Source organism: Rutilus rutilus (assembly GCF_951802725.1).
Source record: "Rutilus rutilus genome assembly, chromosome: 9".
NCBI lineage: Eukaryota > Metazoa > Chordata > Actinopteri > Cypriniformes > Leuciscidae > Rutilus > Rutilus rutilus.
This window is the reverse complement of record NC_140223.1, coordinates 14227701-14249148: the sequence shown is the minus strand read 5'-3', so window position 1 is coordinate 14249148 and position 21448 is coordinate 14227701. Positions and strand designations below refer to the sequence as shown.

Sequence of the window (21448 nt, the reverse complement as noted above, 5' to 3'; positions counted from 1 at the left end):
TTCTTTAATGCTGATCTAACCAGCAGAAGACAAACACTGTGTTACAATAAACCGCTATTAGAACTAAGCTATTCTATTATGAATTCTATTGAGGAACCATCAGAAAAAGGTGAATAAAGACTAAGTTCAGAAATTATTAATTATTATTATGTTTTGAACTATGCTGTATAGCTGTGTTTTGTGGTGTGTTTGTTGTCAAACTCAAAAATTAGTTTATTTTTAATTATTTAAAAAAATGCCATTTTTTGATATGAAAAAGTTAATAATTGTATTTTATTGACAAAATATTTTAGTTTATCGTGCATATATATATTTTTTGATTAGATCAGATAACATTTTAAGCTGTCATGGTCATGTTACAATGTGCCCCACCTATGGGGCATGTTGTCACATTTCACTTCCATTCTTTCAAGGTATATCAAAGTGTACACTGTATTACTGAAACAAAACCACAAATTGTACTAGACATGTGGGAAATGAATGTGGGAAAAACTAAATTCTCTGAACCCCAAGTGAATTTACACAAACTCAGAAAGTAAAAAAGTGTTAGGTTGTGCGCCGCTCTCCCCTATACTCCAAATGTTGCTAATTTTGGATCTACTAATCTTTCTTATCTGTAATGCTAACAGTCATGGGGAGTGAAAAACAGATAGGAGTTATAAAGGAGAGCTCTGTTATAAGACGTGTCAGCTTGTATTTAGCCTGCCCTGTTGCATTATGGAGGTTTCTTTCATTCTGTGTATCCTCACTGCCGTGTTCTTGGGTCCAGCAGATGGACACGTGGTGGCTAATTTCTGGGATTCATCTGATTGCATCAAGTTCTTCTACAAGGAAAAAGTTCCAGAGCTGGGAGCTTCCCGGCCAAATGTTGTCCGTTTATGTCAGCGCTTTCTAAACACATATCACTTCACCACACTTTACGACACATACTACCGTATAGCTGTCTATTCTGCATACATCTTTCAGCCAAGTAATGGTGGAGGCAGAGAGACACGCTGGTTTGTAGAGCCACAGGTGAGTAACATCTATTATTCTAGTGCCGTCAGAAAGTGCTGATTATTTTTGTGTTTGTTTATAACATCAATAAAACAAGAAATTCAACTTATGAATACAAAAATACTTATATTCCTATTTTCTATTTCTACACTGTAAAAAAATGATTAATAAGTTGACAACATATTTTTCCATTGCAAATGTAAGCAATTTTCAACTTTCTTTGTTATACAAGATTCTACTCATTTTTTAAAGTCATTTTAATGTAATTTAAGTTGAAATGTCTTAAACATCCAAGTTGATTGTACTTAAAAATTTAAGGCTTCAAATCTTTTTTTTTATTGTAAAAAAATACTACAATAATGAAGTAATTACAATATTTGTTGTCCAAAAATGTGTTTTTTTTTTAAACAAGTTATTGTTTATATTCTGTTTCACTCTTTAAATTTAGCTGAAAAGTAATAAAATGCTGTTTAATGGCAGGTTTCACTGACAACTTATCTCATGATTGGGGCATGTTGTCACAAAAGATTGAGTTTAGTGAGCTGAGTGCTTTTCCTGTACACACTAATGGTATAACAATGTTCAATAGCATGTGCTTATACAGAAACTGATTTTAAAATATAATAAATGTAATTTAATACAAATACTAAAATAATAAAGCAAATATTAAAATATAATAAAATATTACCCTGGGAATTTTTTTTTTTTGTTTAAAATTAATTATCAATAACTTTTATATTTGAATATTTGTGTAATTTTGACGTTTCATTAAGCCATCAAAACGATGATGTTTTACTAGTTGGTGAATCCCACATGGTCAAGTGGAATGGAAGATGGATATAAGCTGTCACAGCAGAACCCCAACATCTATCTGGGAGAGAAACAAGCTTTAAATGAAGACTACACAAACTCTGGATTTGACCGTGGTCACCTAAATCCCAACGGACATCATGCAGGTATAACCACTAATGAAGATTTAGTCTTCCCTCCTCCAGTGACTGAGGTCATAGTTTTAGACAGATCAGTTAACATTTAATATTATTACATTTATTGCCAATCTTAAAAGTTACTCTTTGGTATACATAATATAATATAGATTAAAAAACGCTTTTCCTGGATGAAAACATCCTAAAATCACCTCAAAAGTTTTCTTCAATTTTTTTCTTTCTTTTCTCTCTCTTTTATCGTACCCGCTTCCTGTTAGTTCCAAGTCGCAATGCCACCTTTACCCTGACCAACGTGGTGCCTCAAAACCCAACGCTGAACCAGAAAGCTTGGAACAAACATGAGTCTAAACTGACCACCTTGTTTAATGCAAACTGTCATCAGGCTTATGTGCTGGTTGGTGCCATCCCTTCTTCTAACAACTGGATCATCAAAAACAATGTCAAACGGGTGAACATCCCAGAGTACATCTGGAACGCTTACTGCTGCGTCGATCAAAACGGCCGCCCCATCCTAAGCGGTGCTGCGACTGCCCTCAACACAGAGCTGAATGTTGTTGTGGAACGCAGCCTAGATGAGATGGTCAACTTCCTTCAGCAATTCTCTGATGCACCAGTGAATGAGCTGTTTAGCGGCCAATGCAGAGCTTAGATTAACACTTTCAAATAAACTTTAGCAATAAGGCTTAATTCTGTATTTTCAAATCACATCAACATTACACACCATTCAGTATCTTTTAAAATAATATGTATGATTAATTCTCTTGCATAAGAAAGGAAAATACACCAATACAAAATGCTATGCCATACTGATAGTATTTTATTTGTAGTACATACAGTACATGTAGTTTTTGGTATTTATGTATATGTTGTGTTTTTAACATGCATGTTCAGGTTATATAACCTTAGCCCACTTACCCAATAGCCATTCAGAATATTTAAATTATATATATATAAGTGTGTGCCTTGTATTGATATGAATCAATTGCTCATCTACACACAATTCATTCAAATGAGAGACATGAATACAATAATGTCCATGAAACCCCAGATAAGCATATATAATCTTGTATACTTAATCTAACCCCTCAATTGTATTAAAACTGAGACGTTCTTATGCGTACTGGCTCATAGGATGGTCATTCCACTCAGGGAGATGAGAGATCTTCTCTTCTGTGCTGGGCTGGATGGGCCAACCCCACGCTTTGAAGAAGGGGGACAAGTTCATGTTGACCACCTTGGAGAAGGTCTCAGCATACAGATTCATCTTGCCTGCATTGTCATTTGGCACTCCACTCATAGTATGGTAGGCAGTAAAAACTTTCTTAAAAGCATCCCAGCCAAATTTTTCTTGAAGCTTAAAAAAAAAAGAAAAAAAGAAAGATGATGGAAGATTACACACAAAAATGAGTATAAATACATATTTTTTATATTTATATAATTATATTTTTATAATAATTACATAAATAATTACAATTGCATTTTTATATTTATTTATTCCGCATAAGATTTTTTTATTTTTTTATGATAAATTAACCTTAAAATAATGAATTATTACTTCTAGTGCTCACAAATAATCCATTATTGCTTTAATCTCTCTTTAAAAAAAATACAATACTGGCAATGATGATGTAATCAAAAATATACATTATCAAACAATGTTTTAAAACACATGCATTTAAATGATTAAACAAACTGTTAAAACATTATACACAGTCTGTTCTTACCTGCATGTAAGTCTCGAGTGCCGTCCACATGCTCCAGCTTTTTAAATCCTTTCCGCCACTGTGATACATCTTTGCACGAGCCTGACGCTTTTCTAGAGTGATGGCTGGATGAGCATTAGCGCTATTAATTTGCAGAACTTCCTCATGTACGTATAAGGACCACAGGTTGCAGGTGCACTCAGTGGTGTGTGGAGGGAACTCCCAAACTCCACGCTGCTGGTTATGACCCAACTCATGAATGGCTCCCCAAAGACCACTTTTATAGGCTCCCTTTACGTTTATTAGTGCTGGGGCAGAGGTGGTTTGCATCATGATGGGATATCCAGCATGCATGAAACCTGAAGGGGTGAAAGGGAGAAAGTGTTATTGTTAGGATTTTGAGAATATAATAGGTAATAATGGCATGATTCTGTTGTAATAGTGATGTTTTTTTTTCATCCCAGCAATAGTACCACTGACCGTGAGAGATCTGAACATCTGCAACAAACCGCTCCTTGCGGGGCAACTTGGCAGGCCTTGCTGCCAGGTCAGTTATGCTTCTCATTATGGTATCCCAGAATGTAGCCACCTCATCAGGGCAGTCCAGATTCCTTATAATTTCTGATTCTAATGTGATGATGATGTTCTCAAACTCAAGTTCTGCCCAGGGGGCAGGTGCCGAACGGATCCCGCTCACCCAGTCAGCTACACTAGTCTCTCCTGAGGGACAGAACAAGTTTTATCATGTACCTTTAAATGTTCTGAATAGAAGCCTCAATGTGATGCTCACTGAATATTAATTCAGAATTCTTACCAGATTTGAAGTATGGAGCCTGTACTGAGACCTGCACGACAATTTCCACCCCATCCACTTTGCTCTGGGGAGGTGCTATTAGGTAGATGAGCCCTCCCCACAAATTCCAGACCTGGACCATTTCTGTGTCCAAAGGGAATCGCTCATGGACCACAGGAGCCCGTTTCAGGATGTTTGCTCCACCAATGTTATCTGTCTGGCAACCAAGCTGCACCTACATAGATTATCTCCTCATGTTAATAACATGCTATCCAAGCCCTATGTGTAATAAGGTTGTATCTAGAATGGCAAGTATAGCTATTACATACAGCACCATTCCTTGATTGGAAACATGTATAAGAGTAGACTGTATTGATTACCTGCCAATTTTTCCCAACGATCTCTGGAGGTACTGATATGTACGTCTTCATACCAGGAGAAAGATATAAGCCTGTGCTTATCCATTCTTCACAACCTGAAACAAGTAATTTTATAGTGCTTAAAATAGTCAAACTAAACAAGGAATAACATTTTTCCTTCTGCATTTGGCAAGAAATCTTTCATACCCGCAGTGTTAGCACTGATCCGAACTCTTGCATTAGACACAGTGGGCAAGTTGGGTCTGTCCTTGATGATGTATGGAAGTAGGGCATCAGGATTAGGTGACACTTTGTATACCTCAGATCCAATGTGGAGCATCAAGTGGTCTTTAGCACATTTGACAGGACAATTACTGCACACCTGTGGAACACCGACCTCTTTCACTATGTCACTAAGAATTGCTACCACTGAGGTGTAGGCGGCACTGTCATGAGAACACATACGAAGGTAACTGGCACAGTCACTGCCCAACTGCTTCAAGCAGCCCTGTTCATGAGCAGTCAATTCTTTCCCCAGGCTTACATGTTCAGCAAACCGCTGCAGCATGCTACGAAAGTGGTACCCCTCTCTACAACTATGCTCTATATCTAGGGCCTTATATAACCCTCCACCCAAGGTATTGCCTAAGAGACACAATCCCATCTTGTTAAGAATATGATTTCCTGGGTATTCGGTCATCACATTGCTGCCACAGTGGGTCTGAGCCCAATACCAGGCATGACCCCCAATCAGAAGTCCTCCACCTTCAGCAACAAATTCTTGGATCTCTGCACATTGGGCATCACTGTAGGAAGTGCAGACGTAGACGCTTAGATCTTCTCTGAAGCCGGTCAACTGGCAATCTAAACCTGATTTGCTCAGTACCCCATGGGCTGCATTGAGGCTGGGTAGGATCCCAATAACACCCTTCCGACCCTCATCAAGCCACTTGATAGCATTGATCATGAATGTGGACAGAGAGTCCCGGCCCAGGTAGCCTTCATGGGATGCCAGAATTACTCGACCTTGTCCATAATAAGCACCAGCAATGAATGCTTTTCCAGCAGGAGTGACTGCAATGGGGAATGCTAATGGTCCATGCACCATCACTTCAGATGCTATAGTCCCTCCTTGGGTGTCAAACTCGGACACACCTTGTAGCAGGAACTCTAGATCATCTTTGAAGTCTTTGCCTATTCTGAAAAAAGACAAGACAAATAGTGAATGGTTTTTTAAAGAATGGGTAAAAAGCAAAAATGTGTGCTGAACTTACGTTACAGAAAGCCAACTAGAAGGGATGTTTCTTGGAACAGGAAAGTTGCCAACTTCTCCTGGGAGTTCAGAGAAATAAATTCCTGCAACACTGCACACCTTGTTTCCTGGAAAGTTCTTTAAAGTGTTTTCTTGTGGATGATCATGAGACCAACTGCACGCCTGGCCAGCAATGATCAAACCACCTCCTGCTTTGAGGAAAGCAACCAGATCCTTTGCACAGGTCTCGACACAGTAAGCATCTGTGATATATATAGCTAATTCATTACGGAAGTCTCCTAGCTCTGTCTTGATAGGGCAGTAATTCAAGTTTTCAGCTACTGAACGTAAACTCCCCTGAATTCCTACAATACCGGCATCACCAGTACATGGCATAAGCCACATTAAAGCATTCTCTATGAGGCCAGGAAAGCGTGTTAGGTATTCCTCATGTCCCAACACCACTATACGTCCCTGACCGTAATGAGATGCAGCCATCAACACCTGACCTCTTGGATTCATGGCAAGTGGAAAGGCATGTTCACCTATTAGTACAAGATCACTGGGCACTGCTTTTCCTTGGAAATCAAGCTCCTGCAGCCCAGACATGAGAGTGTAGTAGTCCTCTTCGCGTGCCATGGTGAATTAGTTCTGTTTTAGTAAGTCAATTCAAATCACACACAGGTTTAAAGGGTCTGAACACTGGGTTTGTTCAACCAGAGCTTGTGCATGCAGAAAAATGATACTGATTGGTTTTCAGTCCTACACAAAGACAGAAAATGAAAAAGAAAAAAAAAATCATGTGTCATATATTTAGAAACAAATAGAAATGTAATTTTGTGCATGTTTTTTTTTTAATGAATTACATTTAATATACAGTAGTATACACAAATCTGAAATAAACACACAATTGAAACTTTACTTCCCATCCAATCCCAATTGTGACTACAGATGTAAAAATTGCAACTTGATATTGAATATGCACACACTCACCTTTATCTGTAGATACAAACAAGCTCAAATGACTTTCCTTCTTAGCTTTGTGTAGCCTAACTACTGTGGGAATGTTTTTGTGGCTATGACTATGGCTCACCGGGAGCACACCCAAAGAGCACACCCATAAATACACCTTTTTCAGTTTGTTTGTTTATCTAGAAACCACCATCAACCACTCCCTACAACATTTGTAGTTTGTATCCTGTATGAGACGAGTAGCTTCGTACAGAGCTCCCCAAATGATATGTGGGAGAAAAAACAAGATATCATGGCCACTTATTCATTTGTTTCCTTGTTTTAGGTAGGCCTAAAGGCTGGAATACACTACACAACTTTTGTCCAGATTTCTGCCCAGATTTACAGTCAAGAGGAATCAACACTAGTTGTCGAAAGTCAAAGCCAGTCGGCAGATTTTGAGCAGTAATAATTGACAAATTTCACACAAAAAATCACTAAGCGTATGATGGGCACAGACTCTGATTTTTAGCTTCAGACTATGAAATATTCTATGTTTATATGTACGCATATGTCATGTGCGGGGTTCCATAGTTGTAAGACAAAAACACTTGCCACTTTAAAATAAACCGTTGGTACTGCATTATGCAGAGTAAATAAACTATGTTTATAAAGCTATAGTTATTAGCAGGATATCCTATCTAATGATAATACTTAAGTAAACTGAAGATTTATCATCTTAACAGGCGTAAACAAACTGAATAGACTCACTATTCTTTTGTCTGTGCACTTTGTATTGATTTTCAGGTAGGCCTACTACACAAACAAAGTTTTAAATCCCCCTTTCAACACAAATACTAGAAAAACAGACAGGCTACTTTTAATTGTTGTCTTATTTTCTTCTTATACAAGTCTTATACCAAGAAATATAGCAGTATTTATTATAAATGTTTTATCTGTGCACATGATTTTTCTTCTTCTATAATGACGTGTTTACTGGCGCGAGGGCGGGACAACCTGTCACTCAACTGAGATCACACAGCAATAGCATACATCCAGCGATTTTATAAATTCCAGATGAAATATCTATCTATCTATCTATCTATCTATCTATCTATCTATCTATCTATCTATCTATCTATCTATCTATCTATCTATCTATCTTTTGTAGTTTCCCACTGGTTGTGAGCAATTAGAACCAAGAACAAAGAACATTCTATCATTAACAGCTTTTAAAAACTTACAAAAGGTGTAGTTTGTTTTAGTGGGCTATACAATAAAATAGCCTAACTTACATGTGATAATGAAACTGAGAAAAAATACTAAATTGGTTAATGACAGCGGTGGCCAACACCATGTCGCCCCACTGTTATAGTAGTAACTTTAACTACAGTAACTGGTGTGGCAGAAACTATAGATGACTAACTGCGATTCCCAATGACATGGGAACTAAACTATGGGCGCCGTTGTTCCACATCGGAAATATTTACAAACCGGACCCGTGAAGGGCGTACAACAAATGAATCGCAAGTAACGGTAAAGTTTTAGACAACAGGTAAGTGTTATTTGGATTTTGTCTTGTGTATTTAGTAAAATTTTGGTGGCCTGATTGAAATATAAGTTTGAGAAACTTTGTAGGTTCACACAGACTGCACAGGTTTTAAAGTTAGCTTGAGCCTATTAGAATCCCTCTGGTGTTAAAGTCCGACTAAGTTAATTGTTTTTACACATGAAACATTAAAAGACGTATTAAAACTAAGTTAACTTACATGCCGGTGTCGTGCCGAAAAGTGATGGTCCGCCGAAAATTGATTGCGCCCAGTCTCTTTACGTCTACAGCTGGATCAAACAGACATAACGTGCAAATATATGTCTGTGGTAATAGCAAAGGTATGTCTGTGTGATACTTTAACGTTTCTTTTAACATAATGATAAAAATTGTGGCCAAATAAGTGTTTGCAGTTTCAGGTATGACATTTATATGATTATAGGAAATAATAGAAGCCTGTTGTTGCCGATGGAATACGTGTTTGTATTTGGAAAACGGACTGTAGCCTATAATAACATGACTTACTGCTGAGCTATATATAAAATAAAGACATGATCTCTTTTGCAATTATCCTTATGACTCTGCATTATTTTACCTGCTGTGTACCAAATAATCCAGCCCTTTTTACCTGTTTAAATACCTTTAAATTTCAAAAACAACCCATAAAATGCAGTATTCTACTTACAACAAAATGATTGAAGCCTCTACTTATTGCAATAAATAATGCAATCAATTTTCGGCAGACCATCACTTTTCGGCACAACACCTGTCTGTAAGTTAGCTAATGAGTTACTTTTCAGTTATCTGGTTAAATATTCATAATTAGCTCGCTAAATAAATACCAAATGTATACATAAGAAATTTTACCATGGTATTTGTACTATGGTAGTACCATGGTACAAATACCATGGTACAAATACCATGGTACTAGTACCCCGGTATTTTTGACAGTACCATGGTACATGTACCATGGTATATTGATAGCACCATGGTACATAAACCATGGTATTTTTAATAGTACAATGGGACGTGTACCATGGTACATGTACCATGGTATATTGATGGCACCATGGTACATAAACCATGGTATTTTTAATAGTACAATGGGATGTGTACCATGGTATGTACCATGGTATTTGTACCATATCTACAACTGTCAAATGTACATGTACATTAGCTCAGGCAAATAAAAAGACAGTAAACTAAAAAAATGTTTTTCCCATTTTATTTTATTTTTTCCATAGATTTTGTCACGAACCACACCGAACAGAAGACAGGTAGATCCAAATGCAGTAAGTGAATTTTAATGGGGAAATCCGTACTCAAAATCCAGTCCAGGCAGGGGTCATAATCCAAACAAGCAATCCAAACAATGAGACACAAAGACAGGAACAGGCAGGAACAGAATACAGAAGTGGTGTGATATCTTACAAGGACTCCGTGACACATACTAAAACAGACAGGGTATATATACACAGGGAATACAAGCTAAACAAGATAACAAGGGGGGCGTGGTAAACTGAAACACCTGTGAAGACTAATCATGGTACTAGGGCATGTACCATGGTAAATCTGAGGTACCATACTATGTACCATAGTAACATACTGTACAGTATATACAGTACAGTACAGTACTGTAGATGTTACTATGGTACATAGTATGGTACCATGATAATATCTGAAGTACTATAAAGTATGTACCATGGTTATATCTGAGGTACTATGGTATGTACCATGGTAGGTACCATGGTAAATCTGAGGTACCATACTATGTACCATAGTAACATCTACAGTACCATGCAATGTACCATGGTTCCATGATAATATCTTAAGTACTATATAGTATGTACCATGGTTATATGTAAGGTACCATGGTACTACCATGGTACTACTATGGTATACCATGGTATGTACTATAGTACATCATGGTAAAATTTCTTATACGGAAGATTGGTCATTTAGCATAGGCCTACATTTTGACTATTTTAATTTTAAATCATTGTATTTCTTGCTGTAACTTCTCTCCTCCTGCAGTCCAGCTGTTCTCGCCTGTGAATGGCGACGCAGTGCGCACTAGTGAGTGTGAATGGGGCTCGGGTGGAGCTGGCTGATGGTCGAGCTCTTATGTTTGGTCGAGGCCCTGAATCCAGAATTTCAGACAAGAAGTGCTCGAGGCATCAGGGTGGGTTTTCTCATCACACCCAGCCTAGTTAGCTATACAAAGAGTTGAACGCGTCACGTTTGTGTCTGCTAATAAAGAATAACGTAGTGCTTCTCTTTTTGACAGTCAAACTTGTGGCCAACTATGCCAAACAGGAAGTTCTGGTTACACAGGTAACACAACACACAAACAAAACAAAACAAAAAAACAGCATGTTATAATTTACTAAGAGAATACATTTTATGAAACCAATTATTTTCTTAATACTTAAATCTAGGAAAGCATAAGTGAGTACAATCCATTCTCTGTTTCTACAGCTCGGGCCCAACCCATCTTCCCTAGACGGTCAGTCTTTGGGTCGTGGCGAGTCTGGATGTCTGACATCTGGTTGCACACTGTACTTGGTTGATCAGTCCCACCCGTTCACTGTGGAATTTGTTGGAAATTCAAACGAAAAGTCTTCCTCTCCTCAGAAGAATAGAAATGTAGCAGATGAAAGCAGAGATGAACAGAAAAGCGCAGATTATCCCAAAAGGACCATCCAGGATTTCTTTTCTAAATCTTCAAAAAAGGTATCAATATAATCCATGTTTTTAAAAAATATTTGGAAAGAAAAATGGAAAGAAATTAACACTTTTATTCAACTAGAATGCATCAGATTGGTCAAAAGGGACAGTAAAGACATTTAAAATGTTACAAAAGATTTCTATTTCAAATGAATTAAATTTCTTAAAAAAAAAAAAAAAAAAAGATATATATAAACAGATTATTTTCCATCTTTCAGTATGATTTAAAAAAAAAAAGTATAACTACAACAAATTGCATTGTTGGAATTAAAAGGACAGTGTTTAAAATAGCCAGTACATTATTATTATTATTTCTTTCTGTTTTGGGATTTTTTTTTGGACAGTCATCCTCCCAAATTGCTCTTGTAAACACAGTTCTGCAAATTTCTTCGTCAACAGTATTTTTTGCTGCATTTTAATAAGTTAAATATATTTTGATAATAACAGATAAACTTTATCTAACATAGTTTTACAGAAGGAAATATAAATGTTGGCACATGGCAATTCTGTATCACAATTAAATGGCTATAATGCATTTCCTCATTCTGAATTTATATAGATGTCATCAACTGTATTACTGCAGTTATTTATTTTTTTGGAAGTGTTTATAATAATATTGTATTTATGCTTTAGAAACACTGTTTTTCTGTGTGTTTTTGAAGAAACATGCAAGAAACAGTGAGCTAGGACAAAACAATATTGAATACACTAATAAAGATAAAAGGTTAGTTAATTCAAGTCTGCAGGAGTGTATAAATTCATAAAAGAAACATTTATTTTATATTAGTGGGAAATTTACATTTTTCATTTCTGTGGTACAGGCATTTTCAAAAACTTTCAACCCATTTTTTTTATTTTTTTTTATTGTTATTATTAGAGTTATTTTATGTCATAAAATCAAATGAAATATCCCATAAAACCTTGGCTCTTTTTTCTCAGGCAACAAAACGACCTCGCAGCCCAGAGAAGGACGTCCCTCGCATGAAACGAGGGCGTGACGATGAGGATGATGAAGATGAACAGACCTCATCTGAGAAAAAGCTTAAGCAGTTACAAGCATTTGCTGAGAGAGAGAGTGATAAAAACCTGGACTCACCAACTATCAAACCCAGCGCTCCGTCTTCCACTTGCTTTCAGAGTCACTGGCAACAAATCGGCAGCCTTATGCTGTTCACTGCAGCAGGGGTTCCAGAAAGCTCCAAAGTAAGACATGAACTTTCACATAGTGTTTATTCAGCATATACTGTTTATTCAGCACACAGTGTTTAACCATCAAAACCATTATGCTTCTATAATATTTCATGCTGTTTTGTGTGATTCAGGTCGCAGGTTTTGACATTGACGGCTGCATTATCACTACAAAGTCTGGGAAAGTATTTCCCACAAGTCCAGATGACTGGAAGTGAGTCTGGTTGAAGAACTTGCTATACCCTGCAGCTGTTTGTTGTCTCTCACTTGATGATGATTTACTCTTCTTTAGGATTCTCTTCCCAGAGATTCAGCCTAGACTGGCCAGTCTGTTGAAGAAAGGATACAAGGTGCTTCTTAATCCACTATCACTTGTTGATGTTGTCAGTATAAGATAATGTTTCATAACGGAAGTTAGAGCATCAATAAATGTCCAGTTGGTTTTACTTTGCTTTGCTCTGTTTAGGTGGTATTTTTCACCAATCAGATGGGAATATCTCGAGGAAAACTCAGACCGGAGGTGTTCAAGTCCAAAGCTGAGGATATTCTACAGACACTTCAGTTGCCCATTCAGGTTAATGACACGCTCACTACATACAGTACTGTTCAGAAGTCTGGCGTCTGTAAGATTATTACCAGCAGCCATATCACCCTGTAGCCCAAGACTGGTTGCCCACTGAAGATAAGCAGGGCTGAGTCTGGTCAATACCTGGATGGGAGACCTCCTGTGAAAACTAGGTTGCTGTGTTAGTGTTAGTGAGGCCAGCAGGGGGCGCTCACCCTGTGGTCTGTGTTGGTCCTAATGGATGGGGACACTATACTGTCAAAAAGCACCGTCCTTCGGATGAGAGGTTAAACCGAGGTCCTGACTCTCTGATCATTAAAAATCCCAGATTGTCCTTCGAAAAAGAGTAGGGGTTTAACCCTGGCATCCTGGCCAAATTTGCCCAGTGGCCTCTGTCCATCATCATGGCATCCCCATATATACTCATTGGCTTCATAACTCTGTCTCCTCTCCACCAATAAGCTGGTGTGTGGTGGGCGTTCTGGCGCAATATGGCTGCCATCGCATCATCCAGGTGGTGCTGCACAATGGTGGTGGTTGAGGAGATTCCCCCATTCTATGTAAAGCGCTTTGAGCACCCAGAAAAGCGCTATATAAATGTAACAAATTATTTTAGTGTTTATGAAATCTCATGCTCACCAAGGCTGCATTTATTTGATCAAAAATACAGTCAAAACAGTAATATTGTGAATGATTATTACCATTTAAAATAACCATTTTCAAAGCTGAATTTTCAGCATCATTACTCCAGTCTTCCGTGTCGCATGATCCTTCAGAAATTATTTTAATATGCTGAGTTGCTGCTCAAGAAACTTTTTTTTTTTTTACTTATTATTATCAATGTTGAAAACGTTGTGGAAGTTTTGTGGAAACCGTGATACAGTTTTTTCAGGAATAAAAAAAGTAAAAAACAACAACAACAAAAAAACATCATTTATTTGGAACAGAAATATTTTGTAACATTATAAATGTCTTTACAATTTGATCAATTATTGCATCCTTGCTGAATAAAATTATTAATTTATTACCTTACTGACCCCGAACCTTTGAATGGCAGCATAAGCAAGTTTGAAATTTAGTGTAGTAGATGTATTTCTCTAGCCTGACGTCGTCATACTCAGATTCTAGTCAGAATGTGAGTCTGATACTGCTCCATTGAGCTTTGATTATGGGGCGTGTTTCAACCGAATCAGGAAGGAAAATGCCTCTGCACTCAATTGGATAGACCTACAACCAATCAGAGCAACGGAGTAAGTTTTCATTCATGTTTCCGATCGACAAATGCCTTGATCGCGGCTCTCTGTTCCTCTTTTAAAATGAATGCGCTGTCGATATCTTCTATAACAGACGCGATGGTGGAATCTACACATGATGTTTCATAAACAAAGTTCGGCAGGAGCACGTTCACATAATCAATCCAATCAACTTGTCATCAAACACCATGTCTACCCTATCAGCATGAGAGGAAACATATATTCACTCTGTCAACTCACCTAACATTCCTTGACAGTTTTCAGCATCCCTCCACTCACTCTTGGCCTGTTCTTCCACAGCCAGGAATACGGTGGGAGTACTTTGGGTTCGGGCCGAATACCGAGCCCGGAGCCTCTCCTCGGACAGCACGTCAAATATGCATTTATTCTATCTAACTTATTTGTAAGTGTGAACTCGTGAAATCTCAATTCTCAAGCGGCTGTCGTCTTTGTTGTTAACGAATTCAACCCAAGCGCTCGTTGGTGACGTAGATGATTACGTTGCTCATCTGTCCATCATCGTATAAAGCCCGCCCTGACAATTTGATTGGTCCGAACAATTTTTGTTCGGGCATAATAGCTCCTCAACGGAGCGAGTCCAGACCGAACTTCCCGAACAAAAAATTTTGTGGGCGGGGCTAAGTTCGGCTGGCATCCAGGCTAGTATTTCTCTTAACTTATTTACGAATGTGAACACGTTGTCTTTTTCCAGGTGTTTGTTTCCACAGCCCCTGGTATTTACAGAAAGCCTGTTATCGGAATGTGGGAACATCTGTGTGAGAAGGTGAATCACTTTTGTGGTTATTTGTAGTTGTCTATTACAGGAATTGCATTTTAAAGTATCTTTTTTGCTTTACATTACATACAAGCAGCAAGTTCAGTCCCAGTAGGCTATGTATATTAAGACACTGTTGTGTTTTGCAGGCGAATGGTGGAGTGGCAATAGATGTGTCACAGAGCTTCTATGTTGGAGGTGAGCTAAATCAAGTTCATTCAAGTCTAAGGCCCTGTTTACACCTGGTATTAAGTTTTGGTCGATCGGATCACAAATGGATGGTGCTAAATAGAGGTGTAAACGGGGTCTAAAACATTTAGCTTGTCCATTTTCGACCACTTCCAGGGGTAGTCGAAAACGCATTCGACCGGATTGCTTTCATTGTGTAAACACTCATGTGGTCAAATGTGTTCGAACAGCCACAAAAGACTTCCTACTCTCCGCATACTGACCTAATGCGTAAACGCTATGGGAAGCGCGCTAGCTAGACAGGCTGAAGACCCAAGTTTGGTTTGAAGACTTAAAACATACCAAACCCAATGTCCTCTCACCATTCCTGATTTCTAACATGCACTCACCGTGTTCGGCGTGATCTTCCGGCTGTCAGAGCAGAAACATATAAGCTGCTGCTCTCCGTATGTTTTCAGTTTTCAAACATCCCGCTACCTTTCGGCACGCCAATTACTCTGACTGCAGATACCCACACTTGAAATAAAGTGCAACCAAAAACATTGTTTTACATTTTTATTTTATTTCCTGCACATAGTGCAAAATGACCCAATAACATTTCAGATTTACATGCTCAGTAATGGTTTTCCCTCATTTACAGATGCAGCAGGACGTCCTGCTAACTGGGCCCCTGGGAAAAAGAAGAAAGACTTCTCCTGCAGTGACAGACTGGTAATGACGTTAACTGCAGTCTTCATTACTCATAAGCAGATTGAATTTGTTACTGTTACTAAGAGTTACTGCATTTTATGATAAATTATATTAATGTAAATGTAAATCACGTGTAATAGCTTTTCTCTGGTTGGGCCACAAGAGGGCATGGTAGTGTTTTTCTTGCTCTGTTTTAGTATCACAAAAAAGGGAAACTTTACAATGTTGTGGGCTTTTGACAAAATACAGCTTTACAGGTTTTTATCCCTTATCTCTTGTGCCCTCAGTTTGCCCTCAACATTGGTCTTCAGTTTCACACCCCAGAGGAATACTTCTTGGGCTGGAAACCCGCTCAGTTCAGCTTGCCAGAGTTTGACCCTGTAAACAATTGGTCTTTTTGAATGTTTTTATTTCCACAGTCTATTGTGTTATTAATGTATTGTGTTATTTACATGTATGGTTATTCATGTTTTGTACCTTAGTTGGGTACTTCACACTGCCATTCAAAAGTTTTGGGTCAGTAAGATTTTAAAAAAAAAGAAGAAACAAGTACTTTAATTCAGTAAAGATGGATTGAATTTATCAAAATTGGCACTAAATACATTTATAATGTTACAAAAAATATATATTTCAAATAAATGCTGTTCTTTTCATTCATCAAAGAATCAAAAAAAAAAAAACATGTCTCATGGTTTCTACAAAAATATTAAGCAGCACATCTGTTTTCATTATTAATGATAAGAAATGTTTCTTGAGCAGCAAATCAGCATATTAGAATGATTTCTGAAGGATCATGTGACACTGACGAGTAATGATGCTGAAAATTCAGCTTTGCATAACAAGAATAAATTACATTTTAAAATATAGTCAAATGGAAAGCTAAATTACTTTAAATTGTAATAATATTTCACAATATTACTGTTTTAGTGTTATTTTTGATAAAATAAATGCAGCCTTGGTGAGCATAAGAGACTTCTTACAAAAATATTGAAAAATCTTACTGGCCCAAACACATTACTGTACTAAACATCTGTAAAAATGTTTTGTGTTTTTGTATCATTGTCCAGAGGAAATTAGACTCCAAAATGCGTCTTTACGATCCTCCTGATACATCCCTCACATCTACCAAACAGGAAGTCATTGTAGCAGTGGGATTCCCTGGATGTGAGCCTTTTTTCAGTGTTTGTTTTATCCTCTTACTCCTTACAGGTGACCAATTTTTATGATATAACCCTTTTTTGGGGGATTTTTTTTTGCAGCGGGCAAATCCACATTCTTCCAGACACACATCATTCCAAAGGGCTATGCATATGTGAACAGGGTGAGTTGTTACTTTGTATAACACAATAGAGAACCGAGAACCCAGTGAGAATAAGTAGATCTCAAGAGCAGGATCAAGCAAATTTGGTTCAGAAGATTTGGAGGATCTTGTTTTAACTGCCACTGAATGCTGTGACATCTGCACATGAACTCTAGGACATGCTTGGCTCCTGGCAGCAGTGTGTGTCAGCCTGTGAACGCGCTCTAAAGGAAGGCCAGAGCGTAGCGGTGGATAACACTAACCCTGACCCCGAGTCGAGAAAAAGGTGCCTATCTCTGTTTCCAAAGCAGATGCTTATTTATCTTTGTCTTTTCAACTGAAATGGCACCATCAATGATTTTCTCCACAGATATGTAGATGTCAGTCAAAGCGCTGGAGTCCCCTGCAGGTGTTTCAACTTCTCAACCAGTCTGGAACAAGCAAAGCATAACAACAGGGTATCTGTCTTTACTGTAGTTTTTTACATTAAAGTTACCACGAAATCAAAATTAACAATACTTATTTATTATTGCAGTATTTACCGGTATTATAAATTATTTATCATTATTATTATTATTCTTTTTTAATTAATGTGAAAATTCACTTCTCTTCTCTGATGATGTGTTTACTGGCGCGAGGGCGGGACAACCTGTTACTCACATGAGATCAACCAATAGCAAACCACAACCATCTAATCAATTCCCCATGGACAAAATCAAGTCCCGCCTTAGATTTATTTATTTATTTTCTCATTGGAGAAGCCGTTTCTCTCAGATATACGCCACCATAGGGAAGAAAAGACTATCTCAACTTCTGTTTCATGGTGACTTTAAATATAAAATTCTGTAAAAAAAAATTATACCATTTTACTAACTTTTTTTTTTTTTTTGCTGTAGTTTCGTGAGATGATTCCTTCTGCCACAAAGCATGTTCATGTCAATGACATGGTGTTTCACAGCTACAAGTGAGTGAATAGCAGCAAGCTGAGCTTATTCCACTGTACCAGATCATATTGCCAGGAAATCACACCTTTGAACAAGCTTCTTTATCTTTTATCTTTATTTACTCATTTATTACTGAGCAGATTGGTTTCTGACTTTTTCTTGTTCTCTGTAGGAAAAAATTTGTGGCACCCAGTTTGTCTGAGGGCTTCTCTGAAATCCTGCAGATTCATTTTGTGCCTAGTTTCAGTGACAAAAGATCAGAGTTCCTCTTCAGGCAGTTCTCTGAGGGCTGAGTCTGACGTTTGAGCGAAAAATGAAGAAAAAAACAAAGGCTGAACAACCCAACTTAGCAGAAGAAAAATGTATTGAAAATTCGGAACATGATTGATAATACAATGCTAATTTAAATATTGTGTTAAATTGTCGTCTTCTCTCATTTTTACACTTGTCTTTCACTGTCTTTAATTTGTAACTTTTTAATGTTGTTTGGTAAATTTACCCATAACTGCTAAAATCTACCTGCTGTTATAAAGACACTACTAATAAAAGTGTCTTGTAAAAAATATTGAGGAAACAATTGGTTGTTTCAGTTTGATCAAAAACAATTAATTTGCTTCAATATTTTCCAGTGTTTGGGCGTGATTTAAGTTTTTTGTGTTTTTCTTGTCTGTAAAACAAGACTTTATTTATAGCTGAGATTGTATATATATATATATATATATATATATATATATATATATATATTACGGTGACGCATTGCTGCCACATACATATTATTTTTTCCCCTCAATTTGAGATCTTATGTCGTTAAAACGACATATTTTCTTGGCCTTATAGGGACATGTGTAGTCATGTTCAAAATATGCCTTTATCCACATAAAATTGATAGCCTATCACGCCTTTATCACACTTCTATGGTCAAAAAGCTTAAGCAAAGCAGCCCCCAAACAAGCAAAATTAATCAATTAGGCCCTTTTTTTTAAATATTCTTTATATAGGCCTATAATTTTTTTTATATTATATGTAAGATTTATTTTTGTTAATAGGCTATCTTCATTACCTAGAGATATAATTAAACAAAAAGTAGTCAAAACACATCTAACAGAACATGCAACATTGTGTTCTTATTTTGTTTAATTAACGAAATGTCAATCTTCGTCTTTATAACAGAAGATACAAAAATCTTAAAGATACAGCCTACAATCTTCACATGTATAACGGATTGTCACCTTATAAACAGTCCTTTGTGTGGTGGAATAAGCAATGCTAGAAATATATGGTTATATCTTAATTTAAACTTTATTTTATTAGTTCATTAATTATGTTAACTCAATCATTTAATGTAAAGAGCTGGATATTAATTACTAATTAAATATAGTAAAATATGAAATGTAGGCTATTGATTAGAGTTGCCATATGATTTTTCTAGACTAGTAGTCATTCATTTAAGCAATAGGACTAATCACACATTTATATTCAATCCTGAGTGCATGTATAGGCTATAGCCTATATTCTGCGCTCAAGCGCAAGCGCATGCATAAAACTTGCCGCAATGCACCGGAAAAAGTAGGCTAATGATAATAAATGTGTCTGGAAAAAAATAACGAAGCATTTTAATTGTTTATTAATAGTCTTTTCTAAATCAGTGTAGGCTGCCTGCAAACATATCTCCATACATCTCCGCAGTAATGTAGCATGCGCCTTTCATACGGACAGGATTACGATAATCAGATGGTAGGCTTCCAAGTATAGGTCTCTGCGGAACAACAAGAAGGTGTTTCCCAATTATTGGGCGTTTTCAAACTTTTACTGTCTATGTTTTCAAACCGGTCTAGGCATTTTCCAACCATCCAATCAAAACCGTACGGAAGCCCTATCAGAAGCGGAAATGCGTTATTATTATTTCTCGTACGGAAGCCCTTTCAGAAGCGGAAATGCGTTATTATAATTTCTCGTTTTTTCCATGTCCCCCCCCCCCTGATTTGTACTATTATGTCGATATCGCGACAACAAATAAAATAAAATATGTGTATAAAATACAGGCTACAGTACCTATTATCTTAAAAATAAAATTAAAAAAAAAGTGTTACATTAAACTACTGAGAGATCTTTAATATGGAATTCTTTCATAAACCAAATTTCCCGTTCTTATGTTATAAGATACAGATCTTGTATATAATAGCCTGTGAGTGTGTATTATATTTTATAATATTCTCTCCTACCTACATGCAATTTTTCTCTAAATGTAAACAGCTAAGCTATAGCTGTAGCTATACAGCTAAAAGTATAAAAAATTACTTTATTACTCAACTATTTATAATTACATTAGTTTTATTTTCGTTTTGTGTGTGTGTTAACAACACAACATAAATCAAGTTGTAATGGTGATTAACAAGGAAAATTAATAGCAATTTTGTTACCAAAGTTACCAAATCCTACTGTAAAGTAATGGTGAAAAGGATTGTATTGGTCTTTCTCACCTGTTTTTTTTTTTTTTTTTTTTTTAATATGATATTTATATGTAATGACTGATATTTAAGTGATATTTGTAGCTTACATTAAATGATATATAATGTAAAACGTATTGACCTTTAAATTAAGGTAAAATGTTAACTTAGAATAATGACTCTGAAAACTTTAAACATTAGCATCACTTTATTGAGCGTACAGATACTGTAACCAATATGATGAAAAACTGTATTGATAAATGCAGCATTCTCTACTTAATGTAATAGTAAAAAAGAGAGAATCCAATAAAATAAAATAAGCAATAAATGTGACAAGTTCAAACATGAGGAACACATTGAACCACTGGATGAAACATTAGATGCTTCCTCCAGCCTCATAGAAACAGTCGTCTCCACAGTATCCTTGGAAGTCATCAGAGCCAAAGAACCCCTGCATCACACCTCTTTGCCCTCTTCCTCTGTAGCCTTCACCAGTCTTTGTATGTAGTTTCACAATGGAGACATCTGGATAGACTGTGTGGAACCCTGTACAGGTTTCTGAAATTTTGACTGAATGCCTTCCAGTTCACGGCACTTGAAAAAAAAAAAAAAAAGTTGTCAGCTGACATCATCATTGTCTTAATATTCAACCATACATAACTGAAAAAAAAAAAACAGAGAGAGAGCTGTGATTAACCAAACAGTGACACTAATAAAACTTACAGTCCAACCACTGACAATCAAAACATAACAATCTGAACTTCTTGTGGTTATAATGATTCCCTTGCATTTTATAAATTGAGTAATAACAAATACATGC

General features: G+C 36.8%; 3 protein-coding genes across 7 annotated transcripts; 2 read left to right on the top strand and 1 right to left on the bottom strand.

The window, feature by feature from the left end:
* Positions 1 to 657: 657 nt before the first annotated feature.
* On the top strand, positions 658 to 3059 carry LOC311297573 (endonuclease domain-containing 1 protein). Its single transcript, XM_084419929.1, has 3 exons — positions 658 to 1014; positions 1796 to 1952; positions 2201 to 3059. Exons 1-3 carry the CDS (start codon positions 718 to 720, stop codon positions 2590 to 2592), a joined length of 846 nt encoding a protein of 281 aa, XP_084276055.1. The 5' UTR covers positions 658 to 717; the 3' UTR covers positions 2593 to 3059.
* Positions 2744 to 10696, bottom strand: LOC311297565 (TRPM8 channel-associated factor homolog). Of its 4 annotated transcripts, none has more exons than XM_084419912.1 (8): positions 10563 to 10696; positions 6073 to 6701; positions 5006 to 5997; positions 4820 to 4914; positions 4461 to 4674; positions 4127 to 4366; positions 3668 to 4005; positions 2744 to 3297 (listed from the first exon to the last, which is right to left on the bottom strand). In XM_084419912.1, exons 2-8 carry the CDS (start codon positions 6687 to 6689, stop codon positions 3055 to 3057), a joined length of 2739 nt encoding a protein of 912 aa, XP_084276038.1. In that variant the 5' UTR covers positions 6690 to 6701; positions 10563 to 10696; the 3' UTR covers positions 2744 to 3054. The 4 variants fall into 4 exon arrangements, with proteins under 4 accessions (XP_084276038.1, XP_084276035.1, XP_084276037.1 ...); XM_084419909.1 differs by having other exon boundaries at positions 6073 to 6812; positions 10563 to 10685; XM_084419911.1 differs by lacking the exon at positions 10563 to 10696 and adding an exon at positions 8771 to 8918 and having other exon boundaries at positions 6073 to 6812.
* On the top strand, positions 10592 to 18589 carry pnkp (polynucleotide kinase 3'-phosphatase). 2 transcript variants are annotated; one of them, XM_084419927.1, is made up of 17 exons: positions 10592 to 10732; positions 10838 to 10884; positions 11029 to 11283; positions 12217 to 12480; positions 12600 to 12679; positions 12758 to 12815; positions 12932 to 13039; positions 14996 to 15067; positions 15208 to 15256; positions 15888 to 15958; positions 16225 to 16317; positions 17005 to 17101; positions 17197 to 17258; positions 17414 to 17523; positions 17608 to 17695; positions 18134 to 18201; positions 18354 to 18589. In XM_084419927.1, exons 1-17 carry the CDS (start codon positions 10606 to 10608, stop codon positions 18472 to 18474), a joined length of 1770 nt encoding a protein of 589 aa, XP_084276053.1. In that variant the 5' UTR covers positions 10592 to 10605; the 3' UTR covers positions 18475 to 18589. The 2 variants fall into 2 exon arrangements, with proteins under 2 accessions (XP_084276053.1, XP_084276054.1); XM_084419928.1 differs by having other exon boundaries at positions 17005 to 17102; positions 17201 to 17258.
* The last annotated feature ends 2859 nt before the right edge of the window (positions 18590 to 21448 follow it).